General features: G+C 37.5%; 1 protein-coding gene across 2 annotated transcripts in view; it reads left to right on the top strand.

The window, feature by feature from the left end:
• PSMD1 (proteasome 26S subunit, non-ATPase 1) overlaps positions 1–20,114 on the top strand; it is a 112,625-nt gene that overhangs the window by 20,306 nt on the left and 72,205 nt on the right. Inside the window, exons 8-16 of one of the 2 annotated variants that reach the window (XM_064286559.1) lie at positions 2,410–2,470; positions 3,951–4,079; positions 5,198–5,286; positions 5,736–5,814; positions 6,331–6,504; positions 8,385–8,496; positions 9,056–9,252; positions 13,582–13,677; positions 14,848–14,912. In XM_064286559.1, coding sequence (XP_064142629.1) covers positions 2,410–2,470; positions 3,951–4,079; positions 5,198–5,286; positions 5,736–5,814; positions 6,331–6,504; positions 8,385–8,496; positions 9,056–9,252; positions 13,582–13,677; positions 14,848–14,912 — 1,002 coding nt within the window. Of the gene's footprint in view, positions 1–2,343; positions 2,471–3,950; positions 4,080–5,197; positions 5,287–5,735; positions 5,815–6,330; positions 6,505–8,384; positions 8,497–9,055; positions 9,253–13,581; positions 13,678–14,847; positions 14,913–20,114 lie in introns of both variants that reach the window. The other variant, XM_064286558.1, reaches the window with a different exon arrangement.

Here is a 20,114-nt window from a genome sequence, read left to right as displayed (position 1 = left end):
TCAAAAGTGGCTGCAGCAGTACATGGACAGGGAACTGCCAGAAACTCAAGCTCGATTCAAAAGAGGACATGGAGCAAGGGATATCATTGCTGATATCAGATGGATCATGGATGAAAGCAGAGAATACCAAGAAAGATGTTTACCTGTGTTTTTCTGACTATGCAAAGGCATTAAACTGTGTGGATCATAACAAATTACGGATAACATTGCAGGAATGGGAATTCCAGGACACTTAATTGTGCTCATGAGGAACCTGTACATAGATGAAGAGACAGTTATTTCGAACAGAACGAGGGGATAGTGTGTGGTTAAAGTCAAGAAAGGCGTTCATCAGAATTGTGTGCTTTCACCATACTTATTCAATCTGTATGTTGAGCAGATAGTCCGAGACACTGGACTATATGAAAAAAAAAATATGGCATCAGGATTGGAGGAGGACTCACTCACAACCTGCGATACGCATATGACACAACCTTGCCTGCTGAAAGTGAGGAGGACTTGAAGCGCTTACTGATGAAGATCAAAGATCACAGCCTTCAGCGTGGATTACATCTCAACATAAATCAAAAATCCTCACAACTGGACCAATAAACAGCATTATGATAAATGGAGAAAAGATTGAAGTTTCATGGATTTCATTTTACTTGGATCCGCAATCAATGGCCATGGAAGCAGCAGTCAAGAAATAAACGACTTACTGCATTGGGAAAATCTGCTGCAAAAGATCTCTTTAGAGTGTTAAAAAGCAAAGATGCCACTTTAGAGAATAAAGTGCACCTGACCCAAGCAATGTTGTTTTCAGTTGCCACATATGCATGTGAAAGGTGTACAGTGAATAAGGAAGACCAAAGAAGGATTGATGCCTTTTAATGATGGTGTTGGCGAAGAGTATCGAATATACCATGGACTGTCAGAAGAACAGACAAATCTGTTTTGGAAGAAGTACGGCCAGAATGCTCCTTAGAAGCAAAGGATGTTTAGACTTTGTCTCGCATACTTTGGACATGTCGTGGGGAGGGACCAGTCCCTGGAGAAGGACATCATGCTTGGTAAAGATGAGGGTTAGCAAAAAAGAAAACCCTCCACAGGATGGATTGCACAGTGGCTGCAACAATGGGCTCACACATAGAAAAGATTGTGAGGATGGTGCAGGACGGGACAGTGTTTCGTTCTCTTGTACATAGAGTAGCTATGAATCGGAACCTAACTGGCTGGCACCTAACAACATGTACAGAGATACAGTTGATTTTTGTATATTAACTTTGAATTCTACAACCTTGCCAGCTCATTTATTAGATCTTTTTTTTTTTTAGATTCCTTAGGATTTCCTGCATAGGAACCACGTTATCTGTGAATAGAGAAAATTTTGTTTTCTTTTTCTAACCTTTATACCTTTTGTACTGCATTGGCTGGGATTCTCAGTACATTATTGACTAGAAGTGATGAGTGGGCGTCTTTACCTTGTTTCCGATCTTAGGGGAAAGCGTTTATTTTTTTTCTTTTTGATTTTTAAAATTTTCTTAACATTCTGTTCTTCTGAAGGCATTACATAGTGTTTTTGTTTCCTCTTGTGTTCCTTTTGAGTTAATCTTCATTTCTGAAATAATTATTTTTTTCTTTCTAGTTCTTCCATAAATTCATTAAATTTCATTTCTGAGTTTTTCTAATTCTGATACGTAATATTCTTTTATATCTTGTATCACTTTGTTAATGTCTTTTATAATAATTTTGTGTGGGACTTTACCTTGATACTTCTCTATACCTTGTGTTTACTGAAACTAATTTTCTTGAACTTTTACAAGGGAGGCTCATTTTAAGTTAGTTTTTTCTAATTTCATTACTCTATAGACCTTCCACTTCTGTTGTGTTTGTGAAGTATTCAGCAAAATGGTGACTTACATCCCGAGATCTGCTGTTTCCTTTTCCACTTTTATTTAGACCTTTTTCTTCTGCCTTCATTGTCTCTGTCCTCTTAATTTGATTTCTGTGCCGAGCATTTTGTCCTCATGGTGCTTTGACCTAGAAGAGAGTTCTTAGGGTCCCAGCTGCCTTAGCCCCTTCAGACTGGTCTTGTAGCTGGCAGTGTTTTGTCTCCCTCTGATGGTGGTTTGGAGTTTTGGAGGATACTTTGTCACCTGGCTTGGTTGTATTTTTATCCATGGACTTTTCTATCTTAGTTACTTAGTGTGTTTTTATGAGTATATTGGGGGGAATTTAATAACTGGGTTTGTTTCTATCTTCCTTGGATCTTTTCTGCTTTTCACTAGTAACGTGAAGTAACTAAACATTTTTTCTTTGCAAAATATTTTATTTGGACATGGTTCGGATGTGTGATGTAAACAGATCGCCTACACATTCTGCTCAGAAGAGAGTTGTCAGATTAGTGACTGCTGGTTCTCTTCATTTTAGTGAGTCGATGGAAACAGAAGAAAAGACAGGCAGTGCCCTTGTAGGAAAGACACCAGAAGCGGTGAGTGTGCTTTTTAAAATTGAGATTGCCATTTAACATATATTCCCACAGTACATTGTGAATTTTTGTAAAGTGTTACATGGCTGCCTTTATGAAAGCTTATGTTAAGGTTTGTATCAAAGTCAATTTATAGAAAGGGATTTTCTGTGAAAAGTAAAAATTTTGAAGTTAATCTAAAAAAGTACCTAACCTAGAAGAAATCAAATCCATATATCCTTACTGAAGAATGAACTCTGTCCAGAATAACTCTAAATTATGTGTCATAGGGTGAGAAAAATATATGACTGACAACAAATAAGTGGCAATTTGGATATGGAGGGAAGTTAGCTGTTTTTAATATTCATGGTGTATGGAAGCATAGGCTAATGGTTGCAGGTGTGGTCTAGTGAGTATAAATGTTTCCTGTATAAGAACTTTTGGTTTCTGATGCTTAGGTGTATTTCTATGTAAATTGCAACTGTCTTCACCTGGATGAAGAGTTGCTTCATAAATGTTACCGTAGCTAAGTTATGTTGACAATCTGGTAGTGCTCACCTAAAGTTGACCCTTTGTAAAATCATTTTCCTGTGTATTGTTAAAACCCATTGTCGTCGCATTACTTCCAACTCAGTGACCCTCAGGAAAGAGTAGAACTGCCCCATAGGGTTTCCAGGGAGTGGCTGGTAGGTTTGAACTGCCAACCTTTTGGCCAGTAGCCAAACTCTAAACCACTGTGCCACCAGGGCTCTGGTGCATATTACTAGTAATTAGTTATTCTTTCTCAGTTTGAGTTTTTAAAAAATAATATATGAAAATATTTTACATTTAAAGCTAGTTCAGAATGAATTGCATTAATCCATTAATCTTCTAGCATACCTCAATGGCATCTAATAAAGAAGTAAATAAATTATTCTTCCTTTCTACTGATACGTGAGTTTTTTAGATCCTGTTTTTAAATCTACTGTTAAATCCTGCTCTTAAAAATGCGACTTTTCCTCACAAAAAAAGACCAGACTTACGGGCCTGAGAGGCTGGAGAAACCCTGAGAGGATGGGCCCCACAAACCACTTTAGCTCAGCAATGAAGTCACTCCCAAGGTTCACCCTTCAGCCAAAGATTAGACAGGCCCATAAAACAGAATGAGACTCAAGGGGCATAATAGCCCAGGGGCAAGGACTAGAAGGCAGGAAGGGACAGGAAAGCTGGTAACAGGGAACCGAGGGTCAAGAAGGGAGAGTGTTGACATGTCGTGAGATTGTTAACCAATGTCATAAAACAATACGTATACTAACTGTTTAATGAGAAACTAGTTCTGTAAACTTTCATCTAAAGTGCAATTTTTTTAAAGTGCAAGTGTTCTTTGTAATCTGTACTTCAGTCATGTGTATGGACTGTGTGAATTTCCCTGGCTTAGGGCTCTTGAAATAAAAATGGCTTAATTTTGAATTAGTGTATCTCAGTAATATTCAAATTTAATTCCTTTTTTTTTTTTTTTTACCAGAGCCCAGAGCCCAAGGACCAGACTTTGAAAATGATTAAAATTTTAAGTGGTGAAATGGCTATTGAGTTACACCTGCAGTTTTTAATACGAAACAATAACACAGACCTCATGATTCTAAAAAATACAAAGGTAGGAAATTTATCTATAATGGAATTTTCTTCTTTTTACTTTTCAAATATCATTATTTATTTCTTGTTGAATATTATATTTTATTCCTGATCAAGTAAGTTTTTATAAAAATAACAATGGGTGAAATTCTTGAACTTGTTAGGAAGGAGAGGGAACTAGCATTGACTGAGCTCCTGTTTTTGTGCTAGTGTGCACAAGCTTTGTGCATGTTTTTTTCTTTAATTGATTTTTTATTTATGTGTGTGTGTGTATACGCACGTAGCAGTTAGATGAGTAACAATCAGAATATTAATATAGTTTTTCCTGTGTTTTTTTTTCCCAATGAACTGTAACCTCTTTGAGGGAGGAGACCCTTACCTTATCATATCAACCTTTGTTGAGATAATGATCCTAATAATAATATCAGTTTTAATTTTTAGGCATAATGTATTTGTGTGGTTCAAAAAATATTTTAATATAAAAAACCATATAGCATGAAAAATCTTCTTCCCATCCCCGTCTCTGATTTACCCAGCATCCTTTCCCAATGTCATTTATCCTTTTTTACAGCTGTGTAATATTCCATTATGAAAATGCTGTCTGTAGAACCGTAGGTGATGTTTGTCAAGAAGCATATGTAGTAATGCTTCTTGAGACTTCTAATGCAATTTTTATAAATGGCAAAAAGACACATACGTAATTTTCACATTTACCAATTATTTGAATTCTAGTTTTTATAAAATGGCCTCATTAAAAACAAAATTACTTCGACAACTGCAGAGGTTCAGTGTTAGAAGAGGTGTGGTGTTGCTCTTCAGGTTACCCTAAAACCTGGACGCTTCGGGAAAGAGGCTTAAGTGAAGTGGAAAGTTAAAGTATTCACAATCTAAAGAATAGACCCTGAAGTTAGCTACTATTGACTTCAAGTTAAGACAACAAAGAAAACTCTATATGACTTGCTTGTTTTTGTAAACTAATCAGTATCAAGAAATATTCCAGATCAATATTTTAAATATTAGCTCAATTTATTCATGTTTTCTTCACAAAATAGGGCTCCTAATGTGTATGTATGCATGTGCGTGCATGTATGTGGATGTGGATACTTTGCCAGTGATAAAAATCTGTGTTTATATTTGTAGGATGCTGTACGGAATTCTGTATGTCACACTGCCACTGTTATAGCAAACTCCTTTATGCACTGTGGGACTACCAGTGACCAGTTTCTTAGGTAAATATGCTTGGACGTTTCCACTTTGATTTAAAATAATTTTTAACAGCAATTGTGTTGGCATTGTTACATGGATATGGAGTCTTTAACTCCCCTTGTCCTGAATTAAAAACTTTTTTTTTTTGCTATGTTATACATTTTTCATCACGTGCTGTTTTAAGGTAAAAATTTTTAGTTGGGTTGAAGATAGACTTTTGAAGGAAATGTATTAACCTCTGCAAATTTAACAATTTTGCTTTTGTTCATACTGCAATTATATGTTATACCTAAAGATAACAGTTCTTAAAACTTTAGGGATAATTCAGAAAGTAAAATAGAATCAGTAGTAACTTGAGATCCATAAAGTAAAATGATTTGAGATGGTTCAAGTTAAAATTTTAATGCCTTTAACCAGAGTGTTAAAACCTTTATGGAATTTCATGTTTCAATAAGTTTTTCTTTTCTTACAGAGATAACTTGGAGTGGTTGGCCAGAGCCACTAACTGGGCAAAATTTACTGCTACAGCCAGTTTGGGTGTAATTCATAAGGTAATACACGCTGCCCAGTGTGCAGAGGCATTAACAGAAGCAATTTTTCTGGGGTTAAGAAATAATAAAGGTTTACTAAACTCATTGACATGTACATTTTGTTAAATCAGGTCAATCATTTTACAGGAAAAGATAAATAAGATATTAAAATATGTATCTCTCTGTGTTTGTTTTTTATAAAAGATAGAAGTCCTTTTCCCAGGAAGACTGTCTAAGCCATTTCTCAAAGAATGGGTTAAAATAAATGATTTGCGTAGTCTAGGGAGAATCTGGAAAAATGTTACAAAACAAGGAGAAAAAAAATTGAAGGATTAATGATGTTTTCTAATCCAAGTGTGACTAGGTCTCTTAAAGGCTCTCATAGTTTGAGTGATAAAGCTGTATAGGTGAGAACCCCTCCATTTCTTTCTTCTCTTTCAGGAAGCGAACGTTCTAGAGAAAAGGCAGTAATCGTAGAAACTGTTGTTTCCTTTTTCCTTCTCTTGCTGACACGTTTCATGTGGCTCAAATTCACAGGGTCACGAGAAGGAAGCGTTACAGCTAATGGCAACGTATCTTCCCAAGGACACTTCTCCAGGATCAGCTTATCAGGAAGGTGGAGGCCTTTATGCATTGGGTCTCATCCATGCCAATCATGGTGGCGATATAATCGACTATCTCCTTAACCAGCTTAAGAATGCCAGCAATGACGTAAGTATTAGAATGGAAAACTAAATGTCCATTACAGAAAACATTAAATTCGCCAAATTATTTTAGGGAGTAGAAATTTTATAGGATTTTGGGATACTTAAAATAGTACTACTGTTCTCATAAATTTGAAAAAAAAAAAAAACCAATTTACTTCCCTTTTCTGTAAGCTAAAAAGTGTGCTTTTCAATCTTTTAAAACCTGTGTATGATAGTCAAAACATAGTACCAGGTGTTTGTAAAACGTATTACTGGTTTCCCATACTTAAAAAAGAAAAAAACAAAGCACCCTGCCATCGAGTCAATTCCAAGTCACAGCAACCCTATAAAAAAAAAAAACACTGCCGTCGAGTCGATTCCAACTCATAGCGACCCTACAGAACAGAGTAAAATTGCCCCTTAGGGTTTCTAAGGCTGTAAATCCTTTCAGAAGCAGATCATCGGGTCTTTTTCCCATGGAGTGGCTGGTGGGTTCAAATCACCGACCTTATACTTAGCAGTTAAGTGCTTAACCTCTGTGTCACCAGGACCCCTTTACTTCAGAATCTTGAAATGTTGTAACTATTAAAGTGGCTTTCATGATCGCTTAGTCTAGCCCTATCATTTTAAGGCCCAAAGAGATTATATGTATTCTGGGAAAACAGAATTCTTGGCTTGTTTTGATCTTTGATCATTTTTTAAAATGTAATTTCTTTTGGAAAAACTTACTAAGGAGTTATATCCTTAATTTAAGCAGCATCGGAATATGATTTTACACTTAACTTTTATGTTAGCTTGAACTCTTTTAGAAGGCTATTAGGAGAGTAGTTAAGTGAGCCAGGGAGCCTTGTTCTCCTTCAGTGAAAAGACTGAGGCCAATAGGATGAACTATATCAATTAGTAAGCCTGTCTACAAACCTTATGTACATTTACATACATCTTTTCCTCATTTCCTCTGGTCTCAGGTAAAAATTTTGTTATCAGGTAGGGTTTTTTGGTTACCAGCGGTAAAAACCTGTGACTGACTTAAACAATTGGAAGTAACTTACATAATTGAAAGAAAAGCTGATGAACCTCTTCTCTCAAAGGTAAAGTGCCAGGGCATTTCCAGGGATCCAGATAGTAGTCTCTTGGGGCCCTACTGTCAGGATGACTGAACTGGAAACATTTTTGTCCTTGAGTCAGTCCTTTTAAGAAAGATTAAAATTTCAAAGAAAGAACATCCAATTGACCTATCTGGGGTCACAGGAGAAAATGTGAGCTTATTAAATGACAATCCCACTAAGATTCTAACCAATGGGGGAGGAAATTTCCCCAAAGCAAAGTTAAGGTGCTGTCACCAGTAAAAACAGAATGGATACTGTGCATTCAAAAATGGCGTAACCACTAAGATGTTCCTCTTCAAATTGAAGATCGACTTCCTGTCCTTGACCCCATTTTCTCCCACTTTGCTCTCAACCACATTCTATTGGATAACTCTTTTCTACTGTCTTCGGCCTCTCCTCTATACTGACACTTGCCCCTCTGCCAATGAGCATAACACAGATCTCACCTATCCTAAAAAAAAAAAACACTTCTCTTGACACTTTCATCTCCCTCTAGTTGTCCAGTCTTTCCCCCACTTCTCATGTAAACTTACTGAAAAAGAGTTATACTTTATATCTCCACTTTTCTCCTGTTCACTTCTCACCTCACTATTATTTTGCGTCAGCAAGTACCGTTCATTCTCTTGAAACTGAAATTGCTGAGGTTACCACTGGCCTTCTGTTTATCAAAGCCTTTGATCATTCTCAATGGACCATCCTTTCTGTATATTTAACATCGAAATATATCTTGACATTTGAATACAAGCTTGGACTTTAAGTACAACATCCCAAGTCAATGAAGCCAATACTTTTTCCCTAGATCGTTCGACACGGTGGCAGTCTGGGTCTTGGTTTGGCTGCCATGGGCACTGCGCGCCAGGATGTATATGATTTGCTAAAAACAAATCTTTATCAGGATGATGCTGTGACAGGTAAGTGTTTTTGTTTTTTTTTTTAAAGACAACAAGTTTTGGGAGTAATGTAACCATAATATTTGCTTCTTAGCTATTTACTTTCTAGCTTCTTAAAAATGTAATGGATTTCTCTGCTTGAAGGAGTGGATTTTGCCCTTTTGGTCAAAATCATCTTAAAAACATGTTTTATGATATGTAGACTTATAAAAAGGTACATTGTGTGTGGCTGCCTATATGACTTTTATAAATAGGAATTTATTAGAGTTGTCTGCTTGTATCGTAGAGCTGTCGGTATTGATCAGTAATGTAGATAAAACGTTACAACATTCCTTTTGTAATCACTTAGAATTTGATGATGTGTTCTGTCAGGGTTTAAAAGGAAAACAGCTATAAATGTATGGATATACTTCCACATAAAGTGTTCTCCTTTTTATCAGATGTGTTTGAAAAAATGCTGTCTAAAGCTAGTGGCTGTTTTGACAGTTGATGTGAATTGATGTCATTTCTGATAGAATATGTTTTATTGACTATACACATATTTGACTCATTCTTTACTGGTTTATTTTTTACTCACTAGGGGAAGCAGCTGGTCTGGCCCTCGGCCTGGTTATGCTGGGTTCTAAAAATGCCCAGGCAATTGAGGACATGGTTGGCTATGCACAAGAAACTCAGCATGAGAAGATTCTTCGTGGTCTTGCAGTTGGCATTGCGTTAGTGATGTACGGGAGGATGGAAGAGGCTGATGCTCTCATTGAATCTCTCTGTCGGGATAAGGTGAGACCACATACTATCTCTCCTCTTCTCCCCTGCACACTCTCTGTCCAGTTACCTCCAGCATTTACAGAAAAACTTACCTTTACTGGAAATGAACTTTATTCCTAGCAGAATTCATGGTACATTGTTGATAAAACTTCTTACAAGACACTTGAGTCTAATAGAATTTAGGAATGAAAAACACTGGTTAGAAGAGATGAAAGGGATTTGAGGATTTTGAATTCAGACAAGGCTGCAGACTCGGGATTTTTTTCCTACAGGCAGATCCAGAAAAGTTCTTTAGGAATTTAGAATTAATGTTTTTGGAATGATTTCATAATCATTTAATAAGTTATAAAGTATATTTCTTTTTTTTTTAATCTAAGAACAATACCAGTCTTCATGCCTATTTACTTTGTTGAGGTTTTTTATTCCATTGTCTTTTGTTTTGTTTTTACAGTGGTACTGTGTATGGTAGTCAGTAGTGAGTGATGTTGTTATTAGGTGCTGTTGAGTTAGTTCCAACTCATAGCCACCCTGAGTACAACAGAACAAAACACTGTCTGGCCCTGGAACATCCTCACAATCATGCTATGTTTGAGACAATTGGTGCAGCCACTGTGTCAGTCCATCTCATTGAGGGTCATTCTGTTTTTTGTGGACTCACTACTTTACAAACATGATGTTCTTCTGTGGGGACTGGTCCCTCCTGGTAACACGTCCAAAGTACACGCGACCAACTCTCGCTATCCTTACTTCTAAGGATTAGGCATTCTGGGTGTACTTCTTCCAAGACCGATTTTTTTCATTCCTTTGGCAGTCCATGGTATATTCAATAACCTTTGCCAACACCGTAATTCAAAGGCATCAATTCTTCTTCAATCTTCCTTATTCATTGTCCAGCTTTTGCATGCATATGTTGCAAATGAAAATGCCATGGCCTGGGTCAGGGGCACCTTAGTCCTGAAAGTGACGTCTTTGCTTTTTAACACTTTAAAGAAGTCTTTTGCAGCAGATCTGCCTGATGCAGTACATCATTTAATTTCTCAACTGCTGCTTCCATGGGCTTTATGTTGATACCTGGTTGCTCTGTCCTGTGTTCTAGTCTTGTGTTGTTATTGATTTTGTAGCTGGAGGACTCCTTTAGTATTTCTTGTAATTTTGGTTTGATTTTTACAAATTCCTAAACTTCTGTTTATCTGGAAATGCTCTAATTTCACCATCATATTTGAGAGGCTATTTTGCTGGATATATAATTCTTGGCTGGCAGTTTTTTTCCTTCAGTGCTTTATATATATGTCACCCCTTTGTGTTCTTGCCTGCATGGTTTCTGCTCAGTAGTCAGAGCTTAGTTTTATTGACTCTCCTTTGTAGTGACTTTTTGTTTATGCCTAGCTGCTCTTAAAATTCTCTCTTTACCTTTGGTTTTGGCAAGTTTGATTATAATACGTCTTGGTGACTTCCTTTGGGATCTACTTTCTCTGGGGTTCAGTGAGCTTCTTGGATTGCTATCTTCTCATTTTTCTCGTATCTTCTCATCTTTCACTGTATCGGGGAAGTTTTCTGCCAACAATTCCTCAGCAATTCTCCCTGTATTCTGTTATCCTCTCTTTTTCTGGTACTCCAGCCACTCATAGGTTATTCCTCTTGTTACAGTCCCACATAATTCTTAGGGTTTCTTCATTTTTTGTAATTCCTTCATCTGATTTTTCCTCAAATAAGTTTGTGTCAAGTGCTTTAATCTTCAATGTCACTAATTCTGACTTCCATTGCCTCAATTCTGCTCCTATGACTTTCTGTAGAGTTATCCAACTCTGAAATTTTATTGTCAGTCTTTCGAATTTCTGTTTGCTGTCTCTCTGTGGATTCTTGCAGCCTGTTAAATTTGTCGTTATGCTCTCCTATTATCTTCTTAAGTTCCTCTCTTGCTTTCTCTGTGTGTTCCTTGGCTTGTTCTGTGTTTTGCCTGATCTCCTTCCTGATCTTTTGAAGAGTTCTGTATTTTAGTCTTTTGAGTTCTACCACTAATAATTCTAAGAAGTTATCTACCCCTGGAAGGTTTCTTGATTCTTTGTTTTGGGCACATGCTGAAGCCATCATGGCGTTGTGTGTTCCTTGGTTTGCTCTGTGTTTTGCCTGATCTCCTTCCTGATCTTTTGAAGAGTTCCGTATATTAGTCTTTTGAATTCTACCACTGATAATTCCAAGAAGTTATCTACCCCTGGAAGGTTTCTTGATTCTTTGTTTTGGGCACATGCTGAAGCCATCATGGTCTGCCTCTTCATGTGATTTGATATTGACTGTTGTCTCGGAGCCATCAATTATTTATTTTATGTTTGCTTACTGTGTCCTAGTTTCATGTTTTATTTTGATATGTCCATATAGGCTTGTCATATGAACTAGTTTGATTATTGGTGTCTTTGATGTTCACACATCCTGTCTCCAGGTGGCTACTGTCCTGGGTGGGCAGGGATGATTGGAGTAAGCACAGGTATCTGGCTGCAGTAGGGGATCACACATTGAGCAAATTAGGGGGCTGACAGCTGTCCCTGAGTGTGTGGGTGAAAGGCATGTCCCTTTTTTTTTTCCCAGCACCTGGACTTGGGCACCCAGTGCTGTTGGCTATAAAGACTGGGAGTCTCCACTTATTCTTGGACCCCTGTCATGGGTGGCTAGGTGGAATAGGTGGAGCCACCAGTCCTCAGGCCCCTAATATGGGTAGGTGAGGACCCTGCATAATGGGCAGGGTGGTGTCATATGTCACAAATCTGCTACTCCCCCTTATAGCGGGTGCAGATGAAAATAGGCTTCAGGGGTATACCCTGTTATACTGTGCTAACAAGGGCCTGCACTGCTGAAACGGGCTCACATAGGTCTATGCAGGGGTGAAAGGCATTCAGAGTCTGTGGAACCCTTATGCCTACGTCTGGGCAAAGGGGCTGTGTCTGCCCTGGGTTCCTAGCTTAGGGGAGCTGGCAGATTATTTTTTCCTGTTTGTTAATTTGTTCCCTTTCCAAAGCTGGGAGAATGGCTCAGGGCATGTGACGGGTCCTACTTCCAGCCCAGGGAGCGTAGGAGCCACTAAAGCCGGACTGGGACCTGGAGCAGAGCAAGGAGGGGCCAGGTAAATGGGAGAGAGTTACCTCCCAAACGTGGCAGTTTGATCCGCGTGTGGTAGGTTAGACACTTGTACTTATCTAGTGCCAGTTGAGCGCTGTTTCTCACTAGTTCTGGAGGCTTGAGCAGACTCTCTGCCATTCAGTCTCTCCCGATGTAGAAAATGTGTCCTGAGTGCCACTATTGCCTCACCATGTGTGTGCCAGCCAATCCATCCTGCAGTGTGCCGGTGCCAGCCAGGTCAGGTGGCAACTCCTCGCTGCTTCTGAACTGTCTCTCGATCCCCCTGCTGTTCAGTCCGATTTCTCAACTTTGATGTTCAGGGCTCCTAGATTGTCATATATAATCGATTCACTTGTTTTTTCTGGTCTTTGTTGTAAGAGGGACCACAGGAAGCATCTGACTACTCCACCATCTTGGCCCTGCCTCCCGTGGGAGTTGATTGTGGATCCAAGTAAAATGAAATCCTTGACAACTTCAAAAGTATTTTCTCCAGTTACCATGATGTTGCTTATTGGTCCAGTTGGGAAGATTTTTGTTTTCTTCATGTTGTGGTTCATACTGAATGTGCTAGTCTTTGGTCTTGATCAGTAAGTGCTTCAGGTCTTTGCTTTCAGCAAGCAAGGTCGTATCATCTGCATATCACAGGTTGTTAATGAGCCTTCCTCCAATCCTGGTGCTGTGTTGTTCTTCATACAGTCCAGCTTCCGGATAGTGATACTGTCCTGTATTATCTGGAAAAAAATAACACCCCTGCTATAGTTTATAGCTATAATTACTAATTAGCTTTTTGCGCTATCAGACTCCATATCTCTTCCACTTAGTGCTAGTTCCCAAGAATTAAATTTTGAGGAAAAGGTGAGTTAGATAGGGAATTAGAAGTCAGCTTCTTTCTTGTTTGTTTGGCAAATGAAAATTGAGTGTCATAGAGCTGCGGGCATTGGCATTGACTTGCGTATTTGCTGCCTAAAAAGTGTGAGGCAAGACAGGCATGTTGTATAGGATATTGGGAATTAAGAGCAGTTATTTCGTCCGGTATTAGAGTCGGAACACTTCTCCATTTAAAAAAAAAAAAGAAACCTTTTCTACCAACCACAATATAGTTCTCCTTGAGCTTATTATCCTTTTTTATCTAAAACCAGCTTTCTTGGTAGTGCCACTGTGTCTATTAGACTGTAGAAGTTACTGTTTGAAATAAAAGTTGATGTTTGATGTTGAATTATTCTTTCTTAGGACCCAATTCTTCGACGGTCTGGAATGTATACCGTAGCCATGGCTTATTGTGGCTCGGGTAACAACAAAGCTATTCGACGTCTGCTCCATGTTGCTGTAAGTACCTTGACCTTTCTTGGGGGTACGGGTGAAGGAAAGGTTTGCAGATGGACAATAGTAAATGTCTAGGTGACTGCAGCACTCACACCTCATGACCACCAGCAGAGGTCTCAGGTTCAGATTCTCATTCATTGGACATGATAGACCATAACCTAGCACCAGGGTCACTTGGCTTTTCAGAAGAACATAGAACAGGATAATAGCACATCAGCATGAATGGAAGGCCGTAAGGCACAAGACCATGTGAGTATGTGCAGCCACGCTAGAATAGCCAAACTTAGTATACAGTAGGAACCACTTTTTCCAGCTCATGAATTTAGCTTCCAGGCACCCCTAAGGGATGTGCTCTCTTATAAGAGACTGCATAGGAAAGCCAAAGCCTGTGTTTTCCAACAGGCTGTATCTGTTCATAGCTCTCCCGATCCATATGTAGTTTATCAGTAAAATAAATAATGTTGCCTATTGCCTTAATTTGGAAACCCTGGTGGCACAGTGGTTAAGTACTACTGCGGCTGCCGACCAAAAGTTTGGCAGCTCAAATCCACCCGGCGCTCCTTGGAAACCCTATGGGGCAGTTCTATTCTGTCCTATAGGGTCGCTATGAGTCAGAATTGACTCAAAGGCAGCAGGTTTGGTTTTTGGTTTACCGTCTTAATTCAGTAGGTTTCTAGGGTTATGGTTCTGGGAGACGGTAAACCCAAAGTAATCTTCCCATGGAGAAAAGGGTTAGAACTGTTATTAATTCTTTCTTCCCAGAGATATTCACATCCCACGATAAATTTATTAGTAATTTTTCCTCGATCAGAGCGATGTGTAATGTGTTCTAAAAATGTATATTTTGCTTGAATTTAGGACATACTTTTTGGAAAAAACATCAAAAGAATGGTTAGATTTTCTTTCTATCTCATAAAAACTGTAATCCAGCTGACTAGCCTTTAAAAAATACCCCTGAATCTTAAACCTCACCAAGTTTTAGAGGCTTCTAAGCCCTATTACCAAGAGATTTTCAAATGAGTTTTTCTTAATTGGGAAAAGACATTCCAATATAGGAATAATATACTAATGATGTCTGATTTACGTTTGAGTGATGTAGGCCTCTCATATCAGCTTGGTCTAGTAATAGAAGGAATGGTGTAATGTAATCATCTTGAAACACTTTCCCTCCAGGTAAGCGACGTTAATGACGATGTCAGAAGAGCGGCGGTAGAATCGCTTGGGTTCATTCTGTTCAGGTAATAATTTCTGACTTCAAATTCTGTGTATATTCCGTTTCTTTTTGTAGTCAGTAAATAAACAGAAGCTAAATACCTGAAGAATGTATCTAGGATCAGAGCGAAGACCATTTAATAATAAGATTAATATTCATCTGAAGAACGAAGTAAATCTTGGGGTCTGAGAACTGGTTTGAGGAGTCGTAAAATGATTTAATCATTTTTTTTATTTTTTCTTGACATTCTGCTTATTTGTTTAATTTTTTAAGTTCAAATAACACATTCTCTAGTACTCCCCTTTTCAGGTATATTGATAATTAAAATGGGGTGTTATTTCTTACGTAGGTTTTGTAAAGTTCTTGAAGCTCTTTAATGAGAGTAAAAGATAACAGGCCTTGTTTAAATAAAGAAGGGTGAAATTTTTTCAGATTAAAAAATATTATTTTGAATTTGCAGATTTGGAGTTAAAGTGTATCATAAGAAGTCCTTGGCAGTGTAGTATATTTGTGATGAAGAGGACGCCCTCTGGAACCAGTGTGCCTGGGTTGAATCCTGGCTTAACCACTTACTAGGCTGTGTAACTTTGGGCAAGCTACTTAACAGCCTTGAGCCTCAGTTTCCTTATCTGTAAATGGGAATAATAATAGTACCTGTCTAAGAAGGTTGTTGTGAGGGTTGAGCAATTTAATGTATCTAAACCCCATAGAACAGTGGGGCGCTCGTAAGCACTATTTAAGCATGTGTTAGTAGAGATAGCTATAGTAGCTCTAGTTGTAGTTGCGGTGCTGGTAGAAGTACTGCTACTTCTTCCAGTAGCTCTCCTTACTGTCTCTTTAGCTCCACACTCAAATACCAGTGTTTCTTTCAGTCTGAGGGGCTCTGTCTTAAAATACAGTGAAGGAAATTCAAAGTACTTCTTTTAGCTTTATTTGGACACTAATAGGTTATTTGTGTTATACATTATCTGTGATGAAATTAAGTTCCTAAGAGGCATGTTAAGTGAGTCTAATCTTTTGTCCTTTTAAACCCTATTAGAAATTTTCTACCCCAAGTTCCCTGGGACTGAAGCTCTGTTGTAAACATGGTAATTTGATTCAACAAATATTTATTGAATATCTGTTGTGAACTGGTTGCCGCAATCGCTCTATAACATCCCAGACAGGAAGTCATCCATTTACTGTAAAATGTTTTCTTCTTGTTGTGGATGAAAATGTTGAATACAACAGAGCAAAGCACAGACCATATAGCATGCTGATAGGTTTCTCCATACACTTGCCAGTTCTTTTGAATGAGGTGTTCAACCAAATACTAATCTCCTTCACTGTATTATTTTCCAATCGTTAGTACTTGTTTAGCTTATTCACAAAGACAATGTAGAGTCTTGACTAAGTCCTAGAGATAGATATTATTTACCTAGATCTACAAGTCTGGTACGGCCAAAACAGGAAATGTGATTAGTTGGGTATGATTATTTCTTGGCAATGGCAAGTGTTCCTTGCTTCCTTTTGTAAGATATGACATAGTAGACCTCACACTGTTAATTTTTTGAATCCTCTTTTTTTCCCCTTTGTAAACAAAGGGATAGTTAGTCACATTTACAGTCTTTTTGTACCTTTCTCATTTTTGTTTCTCCTCCAAAGTTCGTCAGCACTGGTTCCATAATTACATCCAGGGAGGTAATTCATTTAGTTTAGAGACTTGAATTCATTTAAGGCATCCAGGCTTAATGTCTCTTCACCTATTTTGCATTTTGATCAGTCTTAACAACATTACTTTTTCTCTTTACAAAAATCATTCTCTCTGAAAGAACAGACGGAAACAGAATAGAAGCTGAGCAGCCGTGTTTCCTTCCTGTCTTTAGCATGCCATTTTAGCCAAGCTGTGACTCTCCTTCCCTGTTGCTCTAGAGTTTAGGCACAGTTGGGTGGTGGGAGGAGGTTTTGTCCTTTCCATCCAGAAGTATGTATTTTTCTTTATCAGGGAACTAGATGATTTGGTACGGGGAGTATATTCTTCCAGATGTAACCTTAGGAACTGTTGAAGTGTGTGAGGAATCCTACTCAGGATGTTTTGTTTTTTCCATGTCTGCTGTTAATTCTTCGTATTGGCTGTGATTTTATATTTCATATTAATACAAATCAACCGCCTGAAGTGTATATTCTGCCACATATAAAGTTAATGGGTTTCATGAAAACTTTTTCTTTTCCTTCTTAACTGACAGTGCTTTTCTTTCTAGTTAACAAAATTAATTTCTGCCCTTAACATCCGTTGTAGCTCATACACGTGCTGAGTGGCCAGCTTTAGCACCAGATGTCTCCCTTGAGCTCTTTAGGCTTCGCTAAGTAAGTTCTCTACTGCCTAGGATACTTTTTTTTTTTCCTGTCCTTTTAAATGGGGTAAAAATGTATATAACAAAGCCTTTGCTTTTTCAACCTAGGATTTTCTTGAAGTCAGCTAATGAGTTTATGTTCTCGTTAGTTCTGAGGGACTAGTCTGAATTCCTTTTTCATGATTCTTATAAGTAGGAACTGAAAACATCTTTAGAGGTGATTTTGTCTAAAACTTACAAAGAAAATTAAATTGAAAAATTAATTAACTTACCCAAGGAGCTAGAGTTAAAACCAAGTTTTCTCTAAATTTTACATTAGTGCCATTTCCCTAGAGTGAGAATTTTTAAAGGTGAAAGCAACTGAAAAATCAATCATTATCCTCATTTTTTTTAAGATAGGGTAATTGAATCCCAGAATAGTTAACAGCATTCCCATTGTCGTAGAGCTGAGACTCAAAACAGATCTCGTGATAGCCGTGGCAGTGCCCTCTCCACCATGCATTTGTGGCATCATTTACCTTTTTTCCCGTTTTATTTTTTCTTTCCCTTTAGATGAATCTTTGTAAATGACTTTGCAGACATTTGGTCTTCTTGAACCATGTTTTAAGGCTTTATTAATTTTTTTAGCTTATTTTTAAGTGTACTTAATGGACAAGAATACTAAAAACATGTCAGTAAGCACTTCAACAACAAAGATGAAGTTGTCTCTGTGGGAAACTAAACAGTTCTCGTATGTATTATCTTCTTTCATCTCAGGGTAGTCCTGTCCTTCTTTTTCCTAATATTTGTGGATTGTTATTTGTTCCTAATATATATGATAAAAATAAATTATTAAATTGAAAACCATTTTTGCTAAATCAAAGTGAACCTAGCACATTAATTTTTTACCTAAAATTTGACATAAATAAATGAATCTTTAATGGATAATCCCTTAAGAAATGGGTGATTATTAGGCTTATTGTTATCAATGTAATGGCAGATTTTACTATTAAACAACTGTGCTTGGCACTGATTGGAACACATTTGGAAGTGTATAGAATCTGAATTCTTTTAACTTGTATTGGAGGAAAATGAAGAAATTAGCCAAAAGAAGCATTAGTCTTTTCATATTGAAATTAAGTTACTGTGATGGTGAACAAGTTGATGATTTAATACAGATGTTTCCCAGAATGAGACCATCTTGGTGGTTCCTGATCATCTTTGCTGTGACTTGGCTATTATAATATGAAACTAGATACTTCTCAGTGTATACATTCATGTATTTTCAGATATTGGTGTATCTGGCAAGGTAAGAGAGAGATTCTTGGTGCAGATATTTTTTAGACCCTAAAAAATTATTTTTTGAATATAAAGATGCAGCAGCATCATAGATCCTTAAAAGTTGAAGGAACCCTAGCTGTCAACCAGTTGCCACTCAGTGTGAATCGTTTTTACTATATCTTTGGTCACAATTTGATATCTTAATTTGATACATATTCTGTGTCCTGTTCTCTGTTTCTGCTTCAGTATCTTTGTGTTTATTATGTTCTGAGTGTTGTGGCTTTTCCTTTGTCTTTTATTATTCTTTTCCTAGACCTTTGTTTTTCCTACTTCGTCAGTCAGCAATAATATGGAATAAAATGAAATTTTCTTTTCAAAATTGTTTAGTAATTTAAAAATAGAGTTTAGAAAGGTACCGAGGTCTGCAGTCATAAATAATTCCAATTTGTCCTGATAAATGAAGAGAAACTGGGCGCCTTCATTGGCTCTGTTGTGTTGTGTTGCTTTGTTGCTACCAGAAGAATGCCAGCGAATTAGAGTGGCCCCTTGAAGTGCTCCAGAAGGCTCCAGTGAGGTAGGAAATTAATACTGGATAACAACTGTGCCTTTTTTCAGGATCTTCAGGTCTAGACGGTTAGAGTTCTGGTGCTTTTAATTCATTTTGTCTTAAAAAGCTGCTGTCCCCTTAATCCAATTAGCATTCTCTAAAAAGGAACTGAGGCTCCGTGCTGGGTAAAATATGCTTTATATCAAGCAGAAGGCATGGTAGACTCTGAAAATCCTTTTGAATTTGTAGGAAAAATACTTTAAAAGAGAAATGGAGTTGTTCAAAGCCTGATGATTTTCTTTTGTTCTTTAAATGCCATATTACTTTATTTAAAAGGCATTGGTATCTGCAGACTTCACGCTCTGTAAACATTTTAATTGCTGAAGTAAGAATGGGTGTGTTGTCAAACTTTCCTATCCCATTCTGGCTACTATTAGAAGCCCAGTTCTTCTAATTCTTTCCTATTGTTTTACTATTTGAGAAATTCTTTGGAAGAGTTAGAGTCTATTCCTTATTTTTAGAAAGTAAGACTATTAGCATCTTTGTTATGACAGGGATATTTAATTGCTGAGATTTTGTGTGTATGTGTATGTGTGCTTTAGATGGCTTACAGAGCAAAGTAGTTTCTCATGAAGCAATTAGTACACATATTGTTTTGTGACATTGGTTGCCAACCCCACAACGTGTCGACACTCTCCCCTTCTCAACCTCGGACTCCCCGTTACCAGCTTTCTTGTCTCCTCCTGCAGTCTTGTCCTTTCCCCTGGGCTGCCATGCCCATTTAGTCTTGATTTGTTTTATGGGCCTGTAACCACTGAGATTTGCTTTAAGAATATAGATTTATTGAAATTGTTTTGAAGGAGGAAATACCAGTTATGTATCAAAGTGATAAGAATTTTGTGCTGTGTTGTACATTTTCAGAATTAGTTGATATTGGAGTTATATTTCATTTTCTAAAATCTTACAGAAATACTAGAATGCTGTCATTAATTATAGAAAGATCTCTGTTAACTGTAAGCAAGGGTTTTTTTTCCCCAGAAATTAAGTAGTTTGTGTATGTGTACTGTCTAAACACACATACACGCTT

This window comes from Loxodonta africana, chromosome 6 (genome assembly GCF_030014295.1).
Source record: "Loxodonta africana isolate mLoxAfr1 chromosome 6, mLoxAfr1.hap2, whole genome shotgun sequence".
Classification (NCBI taxonomy): domain Eukaryota; kingdom Metazoa; phylum Chordata; class Mammalia; order Proboscidea; family Elephantidae; genus Loxodonta; species Loxodonta africana.
Note: the sequence above shows the minus strand (reverse complement) of the source record. Positions and strands in the feature narration are given on the sequence as shown.